This window comes from Cornus florida, unplaced genomic scaffold, assembly GCF_030987335.1.
Source record: "Cornus florida cultivar Cherokee Brave unplaced genomic scaffold, ASM3098733v1 CherokeeBrave_3.0.0_Hap2_Chr11, whole genome shotgun sequence".
Taxonomy (NCBI): domain Eukaryota; kingdom Viridiplantae; phylum Streptophyta; class Magnoliopsida; order Cornales; family Cornaceae; genus Cornus; species Cornus florida.
The window spans coordinates 119,226,425-119,246,055 of NW_026775581.1; the positions used below are offsets into that span (position 1 = coordinate 119,226,425).

The 19,631-nt window shown below is 35.3% G+C and overlaps 2 protein-coding genes across 2 annotated transcripts; both read right to left on the reverse strand.

Moving 5' to 3' along the window:
- Positions 1-2,289: 2,289 nt before the first annotated feature.
- Positions 2,290-5,492, reverse strand: LOC132285668 (pentatricopeptide repeat-containing protein At4g19191, mitochondrial). Its single transcript, XM_059787861.1, has one exon. The coding sequence runs from the start codon at positions 5,195-5,197 to the stop codon at positions 3,239-3,241; it is 1,959 nt and encodes a 652-aa protein (XP_059643844.1). The 5' UTR covers positions 5,198-5,492; the 3' UTR covers positions 2,290-3,238.
- Positions 5,493-6,262: 770 nt separating this feature from the next.
- On the reverse strand, positions 6,263-18,397 carry LOC132287028 (protein LIKE COV 2-like). Its single transcript, XM_059789489.1, has 7 exons — positions 17,944-18,397; positions 13,967-14,019; positions 13,763-13,872; positions 11,974-12,141; positions 9,254-9,351; positions 7,947-8,073; positions 6,263-6,605 (listed from the first exon to the last, which is right to left on the reverse strand). The coding sequence occupies exons 1-7, from the start codon at positions 18,067-18,069 to the stop codon at positions 6,505-6,507; spliced, it is 783 nt and encodes a 260-aa protein (XP_059645472.1). The 5' UTR covers positions 18,070-18,397; the 3' UTR covers positions 6,263-6,504.
- Positions 18,398-19,631: the final 1,234 nt, after the last annotated feature.

The following is a 19,631-nucleotide window of genomic DNA, read 5'->3' on the forward strand; positions in this document are numbered from 1 at the left end:
TCAGTGACGTCTATCTCTCAGGATATAACGGTCTACATCCACCAGCAACAGCATTACAAACTCGTGAATACGGCGAACCTCCTCCGTGTAATACTCTCCCTGACTCAAAAATGCATTTATACTATTTAAATAATGAATTGGGTGCAATCCGAACCAAATGGCTCGGACCAAATTTAATATGGCTCAATGAAATTGGTTTTGGGCCTAAGTGGCTCAGACCACTTAACCATGGCTTGAACCCACATCCACTTGGGTTGGGTTCATCTCGAGAGAGGGAGAATAAATTTAATTGAACGATAAATTATAGTAGTCAGTTGGGTATTTATAGACTTAGAGATGCCTTTTGGTATATGGATATGTCTGTTTGGGATACCTTTTGGAGTATAGGTGTATCTGTTTGGAAAGAACGTATCATTTCATACCTTCAACCGATTCTTAACTGTCAACAACGTTACGTTCTTTCAATGTCTGTAACCCAAAACTCACAAATATGATTATGATTCAATGTCAATCATGCTACCCTTACTTTCCAACCCATCCTTAACCACGTTGAATCATGTGTCAAGGATTCATTATAATTTGAAAATTCTATATTACATAAACATTCTGCATCAATAACTGTACTCATGGGTTATTAATATCGCAAAAGATATGGGACACCACTCTAGATACAGACTCCTTGATAAACAACTTCCATTCAGACCAAATTTCTAACAGATTATTGGGTTTAAAATAATTTATGAAGAGTGAGAGTATAAATGGGTACATTACAAATTTTGAATGTGTGTGTTTGTGTTGTATTTGTGTGTGTGTGTGTGTGAGAGAGAGAGAGAGAGAGAGAGAGATTTACCCCAGGCAAGCGAGCAAAGTTATACTCTCCATTCAAGAAAGTTATGTCTTTGCTGTCAAAATACAGATCACGCTAAGAGAAGATATATATTATATATATATATATATATGACCAAGTTGAGAGTTTTCTTTTGTAATTTCCCTAATTTTATAAGTTGATTGGCTACTATTTATTGCAGTATCTAGCTATATATATATTAATATAATACATAAAGGATTGAATAGTACTTGATATTTTGATCAGCTTTTAACCATTGTGCTTATAATTGCCACAAACGGCCAGCCATCCGGGACACCAATGTCACCATTGAACTTATAATCTCAATCTCTCTGTGAATTAAGCTAAGTTTAATGTTTTAAAATAACCAAGAAATGAAGGTTATGTTTGTTTGGATGTAAAATATTTTTTTATTTTCTAGTATTTGCTTTTAGGAAGAAAACAAATATTAAAATTTAACAAAAATAATAAATTCATCAATTTTCGGTAAGTTATTTTACATGCTCAGTTCGATAGGTTTAACCTCAACATAGACCTTTGCCAAACACCAAAAAAGTAAAAATAAAAAAATATTTTACTTGAAAAAGAAAAATATTTTTTTAAAAAAAATATTTTATGTCAAAACAAACAAGCCGAAAACTAAATCTTCAGAATTTTGAGAAGAAATGAATTAGATTGAACAATATTTTTTACTTCAAACACATTATGGGACGCCTACCCTCAATAAAATTTCAAAGTATGGAAAGGACTATAGAATTCGTCAAATGTGGATTGTTTTGGTTTTATATTATATTATATATATATATATAATTATATTTCCTGATTGTATATGATTGTATGTTCTACTTGGCCCAAAACTAGGTCAGGTTTTAGTTTTTGTGTTGTTGACTGAAATTAATACAGAACAAAGAACATTTATTTATTTATTTTGGATGGTAACAAAGAGCACATTTAGATCATTAGGATTAGTGTAACGGGTGGACGCTTGTCTATTTATCCAAAAGCTCGAACTGTTAGGTAAGGCTGCATACTTACCCATTTATACCTAATCTCTTTCCCATCCGATTCCGATGTGGGACAAAATGACCCTTGTTACATTCTCCCCCACCCAAACTCGCAACGCCCTTGTTGCGGTTGGGCCACCCTGCCTACCCGGGTGGACTCACCTGGACGCCTTTCGGGCCGAGCGCTTGGCGTGGCATCGGCTCAAGGATTGGGTTTGGCTCTGATACTAACTGTAACGGGTGGGCGCTTGCCCATTTACCCAAAAGCTCGAATTGTTAGGTAAGGCTGCATACCCACCCATTTATACCCAATCTCTTTCCCATCCGATTCCGATATGGAACAAAATGACCCTTGTTACAATTAGAATATTCAAAGAAAGTAATACTTCCGTGTTTGCTCTATAAATGGGTTTTGAACTTTCCATGTTTGCTCTAAATTAGTCTCAAACTTACATAAGTTATTAAAAATAAAAAAAAATTAGTGTTTGATAAATTAGGAGATAAAGAAAATGAAATGATCGTACACTAGTTAGATGAGAAAAGAAAAGAAAGGAAAGAAATAAATAAATAAATAAATAGTAAGCTTTTCTATGAATGTGTAGATCAAGAGAATCAAAATCAGAATGAGAATAAGCTATACTAGTGATATATATTGACATATTGTTGCTTCTCTTAAAAAAAATAAATAAAAAAAATAAAAATAATATAAGAAGTGAAAAGCTTTTAGGGGATATCATTCACAATTCTTGTGTGACATAACGCTTTATCTCATTTAAAAATTACTGAAATACATTTATATATCGATCTATATAACCGAAACAACTCAGTATATCCTGTATTTAAATTCTAAGTATTTAAAGGGCAAATACATAAATTGGTGGCAGAATTGCCTTTCAGACTGCTACTAATTACCCTCTTAAAACAAAGGAAAATGATGGAGAGTCCGAATTCAAATTCACTGACACCACCACAACTGGTGGGGCACAGGTGCTTGTGAGGGTTCGGAGAGTCCAAACCATCACCACCCTAAAAGAAAAACTGAATTACAAAACTCAAGATGCAGTGTACGTCAACCGATGTTCGATCTCCATCTAACAATGATAGCAGTAAATGATAACTTGATCCATCAGCATCAAAATTTAGACATCAAGTTAAGAATTTCAAAAGAGCACATTGCAACCTCTCAAGAATCAAGATAGATCACTATTTTGTGCTGCTTGCCTCATTTTGGGAAGCTTGTCACTTGAATTGAAACCCGGGAAAATAATAATAATAATAATAATAATAATAAAATAAAAATCCTGTGTAGCTTCTTAACAACTAAAAAATTTAGATGCTGCGCGCTAAGAATCCTTCCGTCCTGCCATCAAGAGTGATTGAGTAGTTTTCATATCTGTTCAAGGTCAGAAGGTTCCTCTGAATGTGATGAATATCCTTCCTCTTTCAAATGCAAAACTAAGCAGTCTAATGCCTCATATATCAGTGAGCCTTCGGGATGACATCTATCTTGAACAGTAAATGCATGACTCTTCCCATTCACTAGAAGATGACTTTGCCCAGGAGATTTTGTCACTTGATTGCACTTCATCATTTTTCTAATTGCTGCAACTCCATCCCACCTTCTTGTCGATGCATATATATTGGCCATTTCTACATATGGAGCTGCTGCTTGAGGCTCCTCTTCAAAAAGACGATGAGCTGCATACTCACCAATCTCTACATTTCGGTGATTCTTGCAAGCACTAAGCAATGTACCCCATACGCCAGCATCAGGTTTGACAGGCATATTTTGAATGAATTCCAATGCTTCTTTTAGCTTTCCTCTACGTCCAAGAAGATCAGCCATACAGGAATAGTGGTCTAGCCCTGGATTTATTCTATATACTTTAGTCATTAAATCAAAGCACTCCCATCCTTTCTCAAGGAAACCTGCATGACTACAAGCCTGAAGAACGGCAAGGAATGTTATGTGGTTTGGTTTCAGTCCGAATTCCAACATATGAAAGAAAAGGTCCAAAGCTTCTTTGAATTCTCCATTTAGAGCACACCCTGCAATCATAGTTGTCCACGAGACAATGGTTCTCTCATGCATGGTACGAAAGAGTTCCTGGGCATCTCTTATACTTCCACACTTCGCATACATATCTATCAATGCATTGCACACCATTATATTCTTCAACCCATTTGTAGTTGTGTAAAGGTCAACCCATCTCCCAATCTCAAGTGCTCCCATTTGGCCACAACCCGAGATCAAGTAGAGCATAGTAACCAAATCAGGTTTCTCGCCAGATGCTTCCATAGAGTAAAACAACACCAATGCCTCATCCAAATCACCTTTCTCAGCATACCCACCAATCATGGCAGTCCACGAAACACAAGTTTTGTTTATTATGCTATCAAATACATATCTCGCAGAACTAATATCTCCAGACTTGGAATACATAGAAATCAGGGTATTAAGTACAGAAACATCAAAATCACAACCCAGTTGGATCGCATGAGAATGGATCAACTTACCATGATATAGTGCTTCGGGTTGCACACATGATGAAAGCAAGCTCACAATGGTGCTTGTATCTGGGTGAAATCCATCAAAAAGCATCCTTTTGTAGAAGCTAATAGCCTTAAATGATTTTTTAAGGTGGGAATAACCCGCAATCAGAGAATTGAATGAAACCACAGTCCTAAAACCAGCACCAATCCCATCAAATAGCAACTCTGCCACGCGCAAGTCACCACATTTTGAATATGCAGCAATCCAAGTGTTAGCAACAGAAACCTCAGTTTCTAACCCAATTCGGATTCCAAAAGAATGAAGGGCTGTTACCAATTTGAGATTCTTTGTACTGGAACTCAACTGTGTCAATCCCATAACCGTGACAGAGTCAGGCCGAATCCCATCTAGTCTCATCTCATTAAAAAGAATCAACACTCTATCAAGATGACCCGACTGAGCAAACCCCAGGATCATGGCATTCCAAGAAGTAACATCCCTCTGGAGCATTTTCACAAACAGATCATATGCACGATTCAAGTGGTTGCATTTGACATACATATCCACCAATGCTGTTTGTACATATATATCAGACTGAAATGGCGATTTTGCTACATGGGCGTGAATGATTTGGGAGTACGAGGGTTTCGACAGCTTCCCACATGCCTTTGCTATAAAGGGAAAGGTTAAATTGTTGGGTTCTAGACCATTTTGCTTCATTTGGCGGAAGAGAGCAAGGGCTTTCTGGCTTTGACCTTGGTTTACAGCTTCTCCTATGCTGGAGTTCCAATGGCCAACGTTCGACAGATATGATAAACGGTAGAGATTTGGAGTAACAGTAGATTTTAACATCTCTCATTGTCTTTGGCGGGAGAGCAACGTAGGATGTGCGACTGTGTGAGAGTCAAAAGCCAACACCCATGGGCCATGAAGTGTGGACTACGACAGATTTTCTGAAAAGGCCTAAAATAGAACATGGTAAGCGGGTCGGTTTCTAGACGAACAGTATATTAAGCGGGTTGGGTTCGAATGTCCTTTGTTGCACAAAATTTCACCCGTTTCCGTTTCATTTTCTTTCTCACTAACAGGAACAATTTTTACACTTGATATTTATCAAATTGTCCTTCCTAGCAAGGGCATTGGACGGCACATGTCCATGGCCTAATAAATAATAATCATCCTCTTAGGTGTCTGCGATATTATTCGAGTAGTAAAAACACCAGTTTTAAGTACTCCCATCCTATGTTCTTGGGTTCGGATCTCTTTTTCTTAACCCCCACTAACTCATAACTCTCTAAGCATTACCAAAATCCCACTAACTTGTAACTCTCTGACTATTTCCAGGTAAATAAAATAAAATAAAATCATCATCATGTTACCTTTGTGCTCAAATGAGTTAAGTCACAATTTATGATTAAAAATTTTATGATCTAGTGGTATTTCTTCTACTTTTCAAAAAATAGATAGTGAGAGCTCAAATTTCTAAAAGGGCAAAGTAGAGATGTGACTAGAGCGTGCATTTCTTACCAACGAATTTTTTTTTAAAAAAAGTCACAATTTTATATATATATAAAGAAAGGTGCCCTTCCACACTTTGCCATTATACATACCCTCCTCATGCACTTAGATTCTATTTGGTTTTATTTTGAATTCTCTTCGTCTATTATAAGTTTTGTCTCCTACAAAACCTAAAACCACCACCTAATTACCTATGAAGAATCTGATTGCAACAATTGGAAGTATGAAACTATTAATAGTTTTACTTTATTTTTTGTGTTTTTTATAGGGATAGAAATGATGGATGAGACATCTCCATGAAAGGGAATGCGTCCATCCTCCTCTCTTCCATCACACGCGCGCATTAAGCATGTCCCCTGAGAACAAGCAACCTATACAATATGATCAGAAAAAAGTGAATTCTCACCAGAATCTTTTTCCTCCCATTGCAGAACATTGAAAAGAAACCATATGATCATAGAATACAAATGCACGATTTAAGAAACTCACAGGCAGCAAACCCTCCAACCAAAATAAATTCATAATTACAAAATTGTAGTGGACTAAATAATTTATACTACTCTTGTCAGACAAGCTATCAGCAACCATCCAAATCTCATGAATAACACAGATACAATTGACGCGCCTCTTCCTCAGCATTGTTAATTAATTCTACTCAGTGGAATCCTCTCGTTCTGTCTAACCATCCTTTCCACGGGTGAAATCCTCTGTGGCATTGTCATACCCCCAGAAACAATGATCTCTGCAGTGAAATACATAAACTTTAATATGCAAACACAGCAGCAAAACTATTTTTTCCAGTCGCACATCATTCTCTTTTTTTCTTTTTTCACACTGCAGTTCACATTATTCATGCTTCACGAGGGGCAATCTAATCAAAGGTTTGTAAAGCAAAATTTTCATTAGCTGCCTAAAAGAAAAAAAAAAAAAAATGCCAAATTCAAAGGTTTCTTAAGCATCATGAAACATGAATAAATTATTTATCCAAAAAAAAAAAAAAAAAAAAAAAAATGAAACATGAATAAACAGACATGCTGAAATTTTGTACTTGCTGCAGAAGGTAAAATCAGATGTCACCTAATTTCCCAAAAATATAAATAAATAAATAAATAAATAATCAGATGTCACGTCTCTACAACCGCCACCCTACCCCGGCCAAAAAAACCTTATACTTGTGACCTGCTAGACCAAGGACTTACCCTACAAATTAGTTTGAGTCGCCACAAAAACAGATCTAGCAATATTTGTCCTGATCTTATTTTTCAGGCATAGTTAGACCTAGACATTATAACTCCTTTTTCCTAGTCTCTTCACTTCCAGTTCAAAAGCACAAATTTCATATATAATAGAAACAGGTATATCATTATTTCAAACAATATACTTAGATTTAGAGATTTTTATACTTCGTCGGGATCAAAGAAATGTTTAACAAAATGCAAGATGCATGCAATCACTAATCGTCTATGTAATATGGGCATGAATAATGTCTGGTTTAGATACGTCCCAAAAATCGGATTTGTGAAATCCCTAAACCTAAAGATACGGGGACACAACCAAATATTTATGCTCAATATTCTTCTTTTAGTTTCTAGAGTAGGGGTTGTTACTTCATGCAAATGCTAAAAGCTCGAACCAACAAGCATGAGAGAGTCAATTTGTATAAAAGCAAATGACAAAGGTTAGGTCAGTCTCCAGTTTTCCCCTCAGTCACTGACGCATACATAGCAGGACTAACACTGGGTAATGGCCTTCTCTTTTTTCTTTTCTTTTTTCCCATTTTTTTTTTTTTTTTTGTGTCAGCTGGTACTCCTATGTTAAATAGTGATTAATACAGGCACTTCACTTGTTTGAAAGGTAACGCATTGAGAGAGTTTTATGTGTAGTAATATAATAAAAATTATTGTATGCACTTGTTAGGTTCGTGTCCAACCAGACAATAACATGTGGATGCATATCTCATACGCATACCAAAGTATCATGGGCACTTTACGCATTTAGAAGAGTCCATGAAAATAGCCAATTGTTTACTAAACAAATAGTTATCATGCTAAGAAGGGGTCCGCAAACAAAACTGCAAACATACCTATGCCTTCACGAATAGATAGATTTGGTCTCATAATATCCTTGGAGTTAATCAAAAGTATATCACCAATGTATAAATGGTTTGTTGGTACAAATACACTACATAACTCTTCATCGCCATCATCTTTCTGCAGACGAAACAAACAGACAAAAGCCAAATAGAATAAATATAGCGAAAAGTATCACAACAATCTAATAAACATAAACCTTTTTCAAACCCAAGGTCTGATCATGCACAAACCCATGTTTGATAGAGCTCCATTCTTTAAGTTCATAAAAAATGAAAGGAAGAACCCACATAATCTTTTGCAATTAAACTGGCAAAACATACAGTATTTAAAGTGAGACATTTCACAATTTGATTTCACGAGTTGACAAATTGATTTGCTGTTGGGTAAGATATTATGGTAAAAAATGTTGGACAATTAAGGAACAGCATGCTCATTAAATGACTATGGCTGAAATGTGAGTGTCAAGATTGATGTATGGTAAGATAAGAAAGGATAAAATTAGAGTGATTACATTCTTATATATATATACACACACACATATATATATATATAAGAAGTAGCACCTACTAGAACAAAACGTGAAAAAATCAACAAAGATGGTCACACGGGGTGCAGCAAACACTAATAACTACATCCATAAGGAAGAGTGAAAGCTCATATTGAGGGTAATGCAAAACAAACGAAATGACAAAATTAACATATTTTGCAATTTATCCCATTAGAATGAAAAGTACTTGCTACTGTAACGTAAACTTTACCTACTTTATATAATATATATATATATATATATATATATATAAATGAAGCAAATTTAGAAAATAAGAGAGAAAAAGAAAGGACCCAAAAAGGACCAGAGAACTTTCATTTTGGGCCAAAAAGTGCTTATTTACATATTAAGACCCACGGTTTTAACTTTTAAGTTATTTGGAATATGTTTTAAGGCCCTGGTACTATGATAAGGTTGCTCCGGTGTGACCTGGAGGTCGCAGGTTCGAAATGGTAAACAGTCTCTTCGCATGCGGAGGTAAGGCTGTGGGGTTTGGAAAGGTCGCAGGTTCGTAATTGTAATCAGTCTCTTCGCATGCAGAGAGGTACGGCAGAGTGCATCTGACCCTCCCCAGACCCCACAGTGGTGGGAGCTTCATGCACTGGGCTGCCCTCTATGTTTCTAAACTTTCTGATAGCTAAGTCTTCTCTAGTGAAGCTATGGCTACAACATCATCTCAACTTCACTTGTGAATTTATGTAATTTAATATATTGTATTTTACAAAAAGGATTCCCCATGTGACCAAGTACCTGAAGGATAACTGACGATGTGATAAAACCAAATGCATATTCACCCACACGTGGATGACGGATTATGGCGACCTCTTTAAAAGCAGTGGTATTTTGGTCTGTAAACAATATAAAGGTAAAATGTCAGTCTCAATTGTACTTTAGAACGAAATGAATTAAAATTATGAAATTGATAAATGAACTAAAAAGAATTTACAAAACATAATAATAATACAAAATTATTTGTAATTCAGTCCCATATCAAGGGAGCATTATAATAATAATAATAAGCAGAAACTCACCGGCTTATAAGTAAGCCATGTTTTAGTCTCTGTGCAAAGAGCGCATGTTTATAGCAAGAAATATACGATATATGCACCCTTCCATTTCAGAAATTCCATTTTTGACTACAAGGGATTCACTTGTATGTGCAGTATCTGATTATATTTTCAGGGCGTCTCTTTTTCCATATTAACAGTATTAGTAAATTCAAATTAAACAAATGCCTATGCTTCATTTATTAACGTTGAAATTATCCCCGTAAGGGTTAATGTTGCTACACTATAAGGAAACTATTGTCAAGTGAAAATTAGATGAAAGTTGTTTTCAACATATTCAGTTTAATGTGAACAGCATACAGATTGCCTGTGTTGTTTATAATTGTAATAACATCATTGCTATCAGTTCCCATATCCACAAAGGAATATGACACCGTCAAATTCTTATGAAACAAAGAGCACCAAACAAATGATATTTATGGAAAATACCTGCAATGCAACACAATGGAAAGGTACAGACCATACACCTAAGATCTAGAGTGGAGACAGTGGTTAAAATATTTACAATTACAAAAATCTCACAAAAGAATCTAGGTAGGGAAAATGAGAAAACAAACTTTAAGAAGATCATGTCTACATTATTTCAGCTTATTGAGATTATAGGTAAATTCCATACAGAAGAAACTACATATAGAAAAACTGCAAAATAAAGCAATCCTTGCTTGTTGAAAGTATGAAACATTAAAGTAAAATATGCTCATTAACCATGGGTCATGTCAAGAGTGAGAACATGTCATGTTAAGAGTGAGAAGGTGGGTTCGAATATCAACACAGCCATTTTACCACTATGTGAATTAATGCCACAAGGTTTATATCCAACCTACCCCTCCCAGCACCCTCAATTGACAAGGAGGGAGGACCACAATTAATGATGGCCCTTTCTCATGTTTGTCAACCAGGATTCTGATAACTGCACAAATGGGACTAGAACTATATGTGTATTAGCACTAGAACATAAAGTGGTGTGAATAGGTTCTTTCTATTTTGATTGTTTATTTCCATTTATTCTTGTTTTTAAGCATCCATCCAACTAAACCGTCAAAATGAAAACAATCAAGCACATCATAATTTTTTACTTGGAAATTCCATTCGAGAAAAACTACAGAACATAATTCAGAGCTCGACAATCCACTAATAAGAAGAAATGGTACGTCATCACCAGCCAATTACAGATTCTACTACCTAGAATCGCCACTCTATTGCTTTACCTCCGACATACAGCATTCTCAACCAGTCCAGATTTCATCTGATAATCACTAGCCTGCTGCCCTTCACATCAATGCAATCACATCTCACAATCCACTTCTTTTCTAAGAGTGACTGTCAGAGAACCCAAAAAAGAATGAACATATCATAGGTTGATCGTGAACATGATCAGACAGTGCTTCGGAAATCTCAAACTGCATATGAAGAACAATCATTTATTACAGGCACTCGATCTCACGAGTGTTCTCGGTGTTTTTTGAATACCCAAGATAAACGCGCCACTTTCTTTCTATTACATAAACTAGGGAAAATATATATATGCAAGCTTAGCTGAAAAAGAACACACAGTGCACTCTTTATCATAGGGGTGCAAAAATAATGAAAGTTTCTCCTATGCTGCCAGTAAAAAACTTCTGGATAACAACTTATTTTGCACCCCAACTTGCCTCCGGTACAGGACCACCCTCTCCTCTCCCCAAACAGAAAATCATTTTTTTTCCTTTTAGAATATATCACAGGGAAATATGAAAACGTGGTACCAACATTTCTTCTAAGTTGGGGGGGGGGGGGGGGGGGGGGGGTGTGTGTTTCAGGTTTATCAGATGTTTTGTCCCACTTTTACGCATTTGCTTCAGAATTCAGTTACTGATTCATAGCGTTAGTATTTATTCTGGGAAAGCTTCCCAACCAGCTGAAAGCACATATAGAGAAAAAAAATCCAATTTTAAAAAGCAGCTTTAGAAAGCCTGGCCAACATTGTCAAAGACATGGTGACGAATTATTTAAATTAAGAATGAACACAGACCTAGTTTCCAGTATCCCTTTTTCTTCACTTTTACAAGGCGCATATCCATGATACTATCAATTCATGGAGCCTGAGTGAATAATACACACAATAAGCTGCTTGGTGTATGGGTGCCCAAGACCTTGCGATGTGTTATGCATCTTTCCTTGGTGTGTGGGTGCCCAAGAAAATAGTGTAATTGCCTAGGCTTATCCATCTTATTCTTTTCTTCACTTGCTGCCTCTTCAACCTTCAGACTACCATAATTAAGCTGCTTATTCAGTATCTTGGCGCTGGAGTAAAGATCCCATATCACATCCTAAGATAATTTGCAGGCAAGAATGCATGTATTTCTGAATCCTTCAGAACAAATATGGGCAGCACTAAAAAAGTATAAAACATCTAGTCCTTACCTGGAGAAATTGCAGCACTGATTTGTTTGGACGCTGAGTATATATGCTTAACAAAGGGCATTCGCTTTATAAACCATTCTCCAATCGAGAAAACGGTGGCACCCATCCATGATGAAACGAAAACACCAACAAAGAATACAAAAAGTAAAGACGTAATAAATCCAAGGCCTGTAACATAAACCAATTGCCTTCAGAGAAGTAATTATAGACATAGAAGATAAAGGCAGGTATGAAAGTCATGACCTAGAGCATTCTAACTAATTAACGTATCAAATTTAAAGCATGAGGAAAAATAACGGAATTCTAAAATGCAACATACCCTCAAGTCTACTATGTAAATCATTTTCAATTGTTCTTAATAATAAAACCAGAACTTATTTCAGCACATGAAGGGTGCTAAATGTACAAGCTAATATAGTTCAGGGTTGAACAAGATATAAAACATACTCATTTGTCAGAGAAGGTCCAACAATTCAAACCCATCAACGAATTACAGGCATTTCTCAAAATTAAATATGAAAATAAGCAGTCAAAGAATAAAAAATCCATTGGGTTCAAAGATCATAAATACAGTTGGTTGGCAGACCCCATCCTTATGGGATAAAGGCAAGGATGACAACAGTGATAATCAAAGATGCAGTTGGTGCAAAGATTAAGGTCATTAGTGCAAAAGAACCAGTTTGCCCAAGTGGATGATTAAGTTGTGTCAATTACTACTGTGATCATGTTCACAGTTTTCCAGCTTAGCATTCTAGATACTATTTACACAATCTGAGACTCCAACCTACCTTACATTAGGCATTTATCTTATCAATCACGTGGAAAAATTCCCAGTGTGGGCATGCTTTACAAACTCAAACATTACTGCAGCTCGGTGTATGTGAGAGAGACGGGGTGGAGGGAAAGAAGAGAGCTACAATAGAGAATAGAAGCTACGAGATGAAAGAAGAAGAATAAAGAGGGAGCAGTAGCATCTCTCTCTCTTCAAAACCTCCCATAAAAAAAAGAAAATATACCTCTATCAACGGGATTACTGAGGAGATTACTTTGAAGTGAGTACTTTAGGACAAAAAACCCTACTATATGACAAGTATCTTACAACTTTTCATGACAAGTATCTTATAATTTTGATCCACAAAATTTCTTGCTCAGCCCAAAAAAAAAAAAATAAAACGAAATCAATCTGTCCATGTGAGGCCCCATTTATCTGTTCTGTTACATTCTAGAAATCATTGGTGATATTTCAAGGTTTACCTTCTCTTTCTTCTTTATTTTAATTTCAAGCAGTTTCTGAACATTAAACAGGCACAACCAGCCATTTTAAAATCCCTAAATTCAATCCAAAACCTTAACCCCCAGTCATAGTTTATTCCATCTTTCTAGCCCTAAAACCATGATCAGAAATTTGAGAAGCTTTTGTCCAACAATTTCCCACCAAATAAGCCTTAAACCTCAGAAATTTAACCCTTAATTCATCCCTAGCCCATCCTTGTCATCTCAACAATAAGCCCTAAAAGCTAAAGCCCAGCCAGCATTAATTTAATTGTAGGCAGCCTAAATTCCATTAAGGTCCTATCATACATCAATTTCTACCACCAGAATAAAAATAAATACTCTAGACTAGGAAGGAAGAATGTGTTCCATATACCATTCCAACAATCTTGAAGCAACCTCAGTTAAGATATTCGAGTTTTACACCATACAAAAATCTCTAGAAGATAGAATTGCAAGACAAGATGAAGGAAAAATGTTGAAGCCCATAGACATTGATAACGTGTTTGGAACCTACCAAATATGTCGATGCCCAGCTGTGTATATAGCGGACTAAAGAAACCGTCAACAAACTGAATGAACCACCATGTCACAAAAAATGTAACTGCAACAGGGAAGAGAACTACACTGCAATTCCAAAATATAACAGAGTGTCCAGCTCAAAAGATTATAGCAACCAGTAAAGTTTTAAAAGATCTTAGGTAATAGTGAAGCTAATCACCATCCAGTCATGAACTTCTTTGAGACCCAACTTTGTAGAACAAAACAGCAAGCCTGAACAAATGAATAAAACAATCATAAAAAGAACCCGATTAATTTGTTGCAACATCAAAATAAAAATAAACAACTTATTGAGATAAAATAAGCTCACAAAACCAGTATGCCCAAGGAAATATAGGAAGTTCTTTTTATTTGAAATTTACTGTCTACAAATTCATTGTGCATAAATATATGAGTAAGGATGGTTGGTATTTGTACTTTAATACCAGAGCATGTGCTATTATGATATACATAGTCTTGGTGCATATGGAGAGAGGCAAACAGGAAGCCGTTTGAAGGCAAGGATCTTGCTATTCGCAGATTGAACTACATTTATTGACCCCTTCATTCTTATCTGAATGATTTGTCTCCAATATCTAGATTCTTTTGTGGACTTTTTGGATGGAATGTTTTTTCACAAGAAGTATGGGTTAAGACAACAACAACAACCAAACAAAAACCAGATTTTACTTGCATTCTTTTTTTTTTTTTTCTTTTTTTCTTTTATAACTAAAAACTGGATTAAGGAGAGAGACATAAAATATATTCAAAAACTTGAGAGAGCACTCCTAAACAAGACCATTCATCCACCTTTAGATAGATGATCAACATCCAACAACTCTATTTCCATTTTTCCATCCTTTCAAGAACTGCATAAACAGCCCAAACTTTAAGCAAGAAACCATTGATAGCTCAAAGATAGGTAAAGTAAGCTTAGCTATCACAAGCATTATCGACCTTCCAGACAGATGGAACATTGTTTATCCGAACTTGAACAATAAAAGTGAGGCAGAATACATTGACTAGTTATCAAAGGCCAAACATAAGATACAATCCAGTTTCTGGGATACACATCGTCTCACTATCTGTACTTCTATTTCGACAGATTTGAAAACGCAAAGTGTTGGAAGCTCTTGAAATTCAACCCAATTCCATTCTATTTCGTTTGTGTAGTTGATCTACAGATTTTATAGCATCTCCATGCAAACATTCATAGTATTTAATATTTTTTAATAACCTCTATACTATAGGCATTGTGGCGACCTTGTGGGCGGGTGTGCGTGAACAGGTGCAAGGCACTGGCAGGCTACCACTAAGGGTTCACGATCCCACATCACCTGGGTGTGGAAAGAGAAGTGTTATATATGTGGGATTGGCACACTTCAAATGGTATGAGGCCTTTTAATGTAAACCCCAAGAACTAAACCGAGCGGGCTCAGGCCTAAAGCAGACAATATCATACCATGTGGTGGACTGGACTGTTACAAGGCATTGGCAAGGCTTTTTGTTTATAATACTATGCAACACCTATGTTACATGGACTCTTCAAAATTAGTAAAGTATCCGTGTCGGACACATATTGCTCGGACATGGGTATGGGATATGTGTCCGATACTTTTTGTTAGACATGTACTTAAAAGGCATATTCAAGCATTCAATTATATTATATTATTACTTTAAAATAAGTTAAATGCCTATATTGAACATTTTATTAGATAAAAACATTGTTTTACTCTAGAAAATAAAATAAAATAATTAATAAAGTAATATTTAGCCGTGTCCGTGTGTCCTTCTATTTGGAGATTTGACACGTCCGACACATGGATACATACCCGTGTCCGACACACGGATACATACCCATGTCCGACACACGTACTCGAGTCCATGTAACATAGTGTAACACTAGTTAGGAAGCAAAGAGAAATACAAAAGATCATTCAGCAAGGATGTGAGATAGTGATTGGTTAAATTTGTCATGGGATTCATAAAGTGTCCGTATTTTTTCTTTCCCAATTATCGAAAAATCCCACCCAATTTTTCCAATTCGGCGGTTCGATCAAATCTTGATTCATGTATTGCTATCGTACTCCATCCGTTGTCGTCTCTAATAAATATAGCTCCAAGAGTGTTTGGGAAAATAGCATTTTAATTAACTGGAAAAGAGGTGCTTAAGCTCTTTAAGTAGAAATGGTCAATGAAATCATATCCAACTTCCCTAGCCATATAAAACAAATGACCAAAAAACAAAACATTTTATCTCAATTTCAAAATCAAATATAGAAACATTATTTGATTATTCTATTAAAATTAAGAAGTTCCTATTTTTGAAAACTCTTCTACTGTTTTCCTTCCAAATACTCTATAAAGGGTGTGAGCAGTTAGGTTTCTCTGCACACATTAATTTCTTAGACTTGCCACCCAAATACATTATCCAACCTAAAAGCAAATCAACAGGGAATTTTGGACTCTTGCAGCATAATCCAAAGGGTGAAAATTTTCCAAACATCCCTTCCGCCTAATAGTGCAAGAATAAGTGATCCACCAAACTCCTCCTCCTCCTTGAACATAATATATCAACTTTGAAATTATTAATTTCTGCTTTGGATGAGTGGATTTGGTCGATATCTAGTCATGGTAAATTCGAGGTGCAGACCTTCTTTCGGAGGTTGGTTATTCCTCCCGGGGAGCTTTTTCCTTGGAAGGCGGTTTGGTGCACCAGAGCCCCTCCTAGGGAGGCTTTCTTTGTGTTGATGGTCACTTTGGGGAAGATTTTGACCATTGATAATCTGAGGCGGAAACGGCAAATTGTGGTCAATTGGTGTAGCATGTGAAACAGAGATGAGGAGTATGTGCATAATCTTCTCTTGCATTGTTCTATATCCAGAGATGCATAAAGCTTGATTCTTTCTATTTTTAGTGTTCGGTGAGCTAGGCCAAAGTCCACTAATAATGCTCTTGAAGCATGGAGGGCATTCTGAGTGGGAGCTCATGCTCGGGAGGCTTGGAGGGTAGCTCCTCCTTGTCTTTGGTGGAGTATTTGGAGGGAGAGAAATAAGAGATGCTTTGATGGCGTGGAGGCTCCTATTTGGGCGCTGAAATTCTATATTCTTAGTTTTTTATTCTTTTGTGTATAAGGGAATACTTGTAAATCTATGGGGAATTAGTAGATTTTGTGGATAGCTTGAAGGTACATTTTTTTTGGCCTCTGTGTAGTTGTTCCGGGATGTGCTCCCCTCTTGAGCGCTCTTTAATAAAAGTTATGTATGTATACATATATATATGTTTATATCAATTTCTACCAAACAAATGATCCATTGTTGAAACATTTATCATCACACAATGTGATTAAGACATGCCTATTGGTTCGTTGGAATATAAGAAACCAACACCTTTCTCCGGGAAACTGTTATTCCAAAAATCAGCCAACCTCTAATAATAAGATTAGAAGATAATAAATTATTTCCACGTCCCAATAACCACAAACTCTTCATCCTTGGCAATCTCCATGGAATATAGCTTTAAAAATCAATGCAATACACTTCCTAATACCCCATCAATAAAACTCTGAACAACTTCCATGTACTGCCTCTCCCTGCCAAATAACACACTCATCCCATTGCAAGAAGGTTGACAGGCACATTTTTGTAAAAAATTTAAAACTAAATTAAAAGTAAGTGCATAGTTCCATGAATTCCATCCATACACCATTCTCCATTACATATAAGTCCTTTCAATCCCACATTATATTAAATCTTTTGCAAGTACTCTCATCCTCTATGATTACCTCAGTAATCATCAAATGGTATATTAATGCCCAAATGTTATATTAACCATTTTCGAGGAAAAGGGAGGCAGAGAAACAAAAACAAAATAAAATTAATTAAATCTATTGCCTTTTTTTTCTCAATCTCAACCAATTATCAACTCCAAATCATTTTAATTATCGTCAAAAGCTTATAGGTTCACTGATTAACACACCAAGTCATGAAACCCAAGTCCTCGCATTCTTCACTCAGCAAAACAAAGATCCAAAAACTAAGAAAGGTCGATGAAGTAATAGGTTAACGACTACCAACTTCAAGAATAAAGTAACTAAATAAATTCAACACGATTAACGACTGGGATTGAATCTGGGTTCGTAAAATTCTGAAATCTGACCTTACGAGTGGACGAATTGGGAGAGTTGGGAGGAGACTTGACAGGATCTTCGGGATCTTCGCCGCCGCCGCCGCCGCCGCTACCTTGACTCAGTGGAACTGACGTCGATTCCTTCTCTTCCGCCATTTTTGGTTGCAGAGTTGAAAGGATTTTGGGGGAGCAAATTCAACCTTAGCAGTCTTTTAGTGAGGAATTGAAGAAGACTAGAAATCAAGAGTTGTTGACTGTAGTAAAGAGAGAGAAGTGTGTATATAATATAGATATAGATATAGATAGATATATAGAGAGATTGGTATTGTTGGTGGAGGCTATTGAATTGAGAGATTAGTGACACAATTATAATAATGCCATAGATATGGTAATCATAAACTTAGAGCTCAAGGAAAATATATATTACGGAGTATATCATCAATATATGTAAAAATTGTCAATTGCAAAGCTTTCTAGTTTTCTTCCTTCAATGCAAAGCTTTCTAGTTTCCATCTGATGCCAACAAATTTCTGCCACGTCCCCATTAGATAAATGTCGGGTCCCACTACATCACACCATGGGGTGGCACCTTGTGGAGTGGTTGGGAAAAAATCTTACACCAATATTCACAGCACAAATTAAAGTTGTCATGTCTTTTTTTAATAAAAAATTTAAAATACAATTATACAAATAAATAAAAAATAACATTTAGTTTAATTAAATTTTGTCAATATAAAAGTTTGATTGAACTTACAATAATACTGTACGTGAATTTTAATAGTACGGAGTATATTTGAGTGTATGATTCTCATAACATTATTTTTTAAATGGGGTGTGACTCAATTTATATGTAAAAATAAATAAATAATTCACAGCTGAGAGTGTTTCAAAAGCAATCATAAAAGCAGTTGAACTTAATGATAATTCAATTAACATTGCAGATGAGGTGATGGAATGTGAAATTTAATCTTTTAATCATAACAAATTTGCATCTGGTATCTTGAAAGTTAAGAGTTGAAATTTCCTTAAGACTACTATTTACAATTAAAAATAATTCTTCTTTTTGCGTAATGGCTGTCTAACAAATTAAAGCTGCTCAGATCCAACATTTACATATTAATAAATTATAGTCACCAAAATGTAAGGGATCACAAATTTTAATCGTTTTCAAGTCCAAATGGAATCTAGTTTACCTTTGAAACTGATTCATTTTTCTATTATTTGAAAACACAAAATATAAAGGAGACAATATTCACACACAACTTTTCTTCAATTGCACTATATTTATCACTTTATTTTAAAGAAAATGATAAGAAAATAATTAAATTCATTAATGCACAATTCTTTAATTTATAATATCATAACTACTCATTATACAACTTTAATTTTTTTTTTATTTTTTATTTTATACCTTTTTTACTTTCTTTACTCTTTTTTTTTCCTTTTTTTTTTTTTGTTTTTTCCGGAGGTCCTTTCAGAGAAAATAATTTATTCTATACTAATAATTTTATTTCTTGCAGTTAAAAGGGATAATTTATTCCATAGTGACTTTATTTTATTTTATTTTTCAATTGAAAGAGATATTTATTCAACAAAATTTACTTTTTTTTCAATTTTGTCGAAAGAGGTAACTTTATTTTTTAGTAATTTTTTTATGGGTTCTATCCAAAGAAATAATTTATTATATAAAAATAACATTTTTTTTTTTTTTTGACCTT

What these genes read in the sequence shown, in the direction of transcription:
- LOC132285668 (XM_059787861.1), bottom strand. Translation starts at nt 5,197, where the DNA reads ATGTTAAAATCTACTGTTACTCCAAATCTCTACCGTTTATCATATCTG.
- LOC132287028 (XM_059789489.1), bottom strand. Translation starts at nt 18,069, where the DNA reads ATGGCGGAAGAGAAGGAATCGACGTCAGTTCCACTGAGTCAAGGTAGC. An exon ending in GCTGGGCATCGACATATTTG is followed by an intron (nt 12,142 to 13,762) that starts GTAGGTTCCAAA and finishes TTTATGTTACAG; the next exon opens with GCCTTGGATTTATTACGTCT. An exon ending in CAGTGCTGCAATTTCTCCAG is followed by an intron (nt 9,352 to 11,973) that starts GTAAGGACTAGA and finishes TATTGTTTACAG; the next exon opens with ACCAAAATACCACTGCTTTT.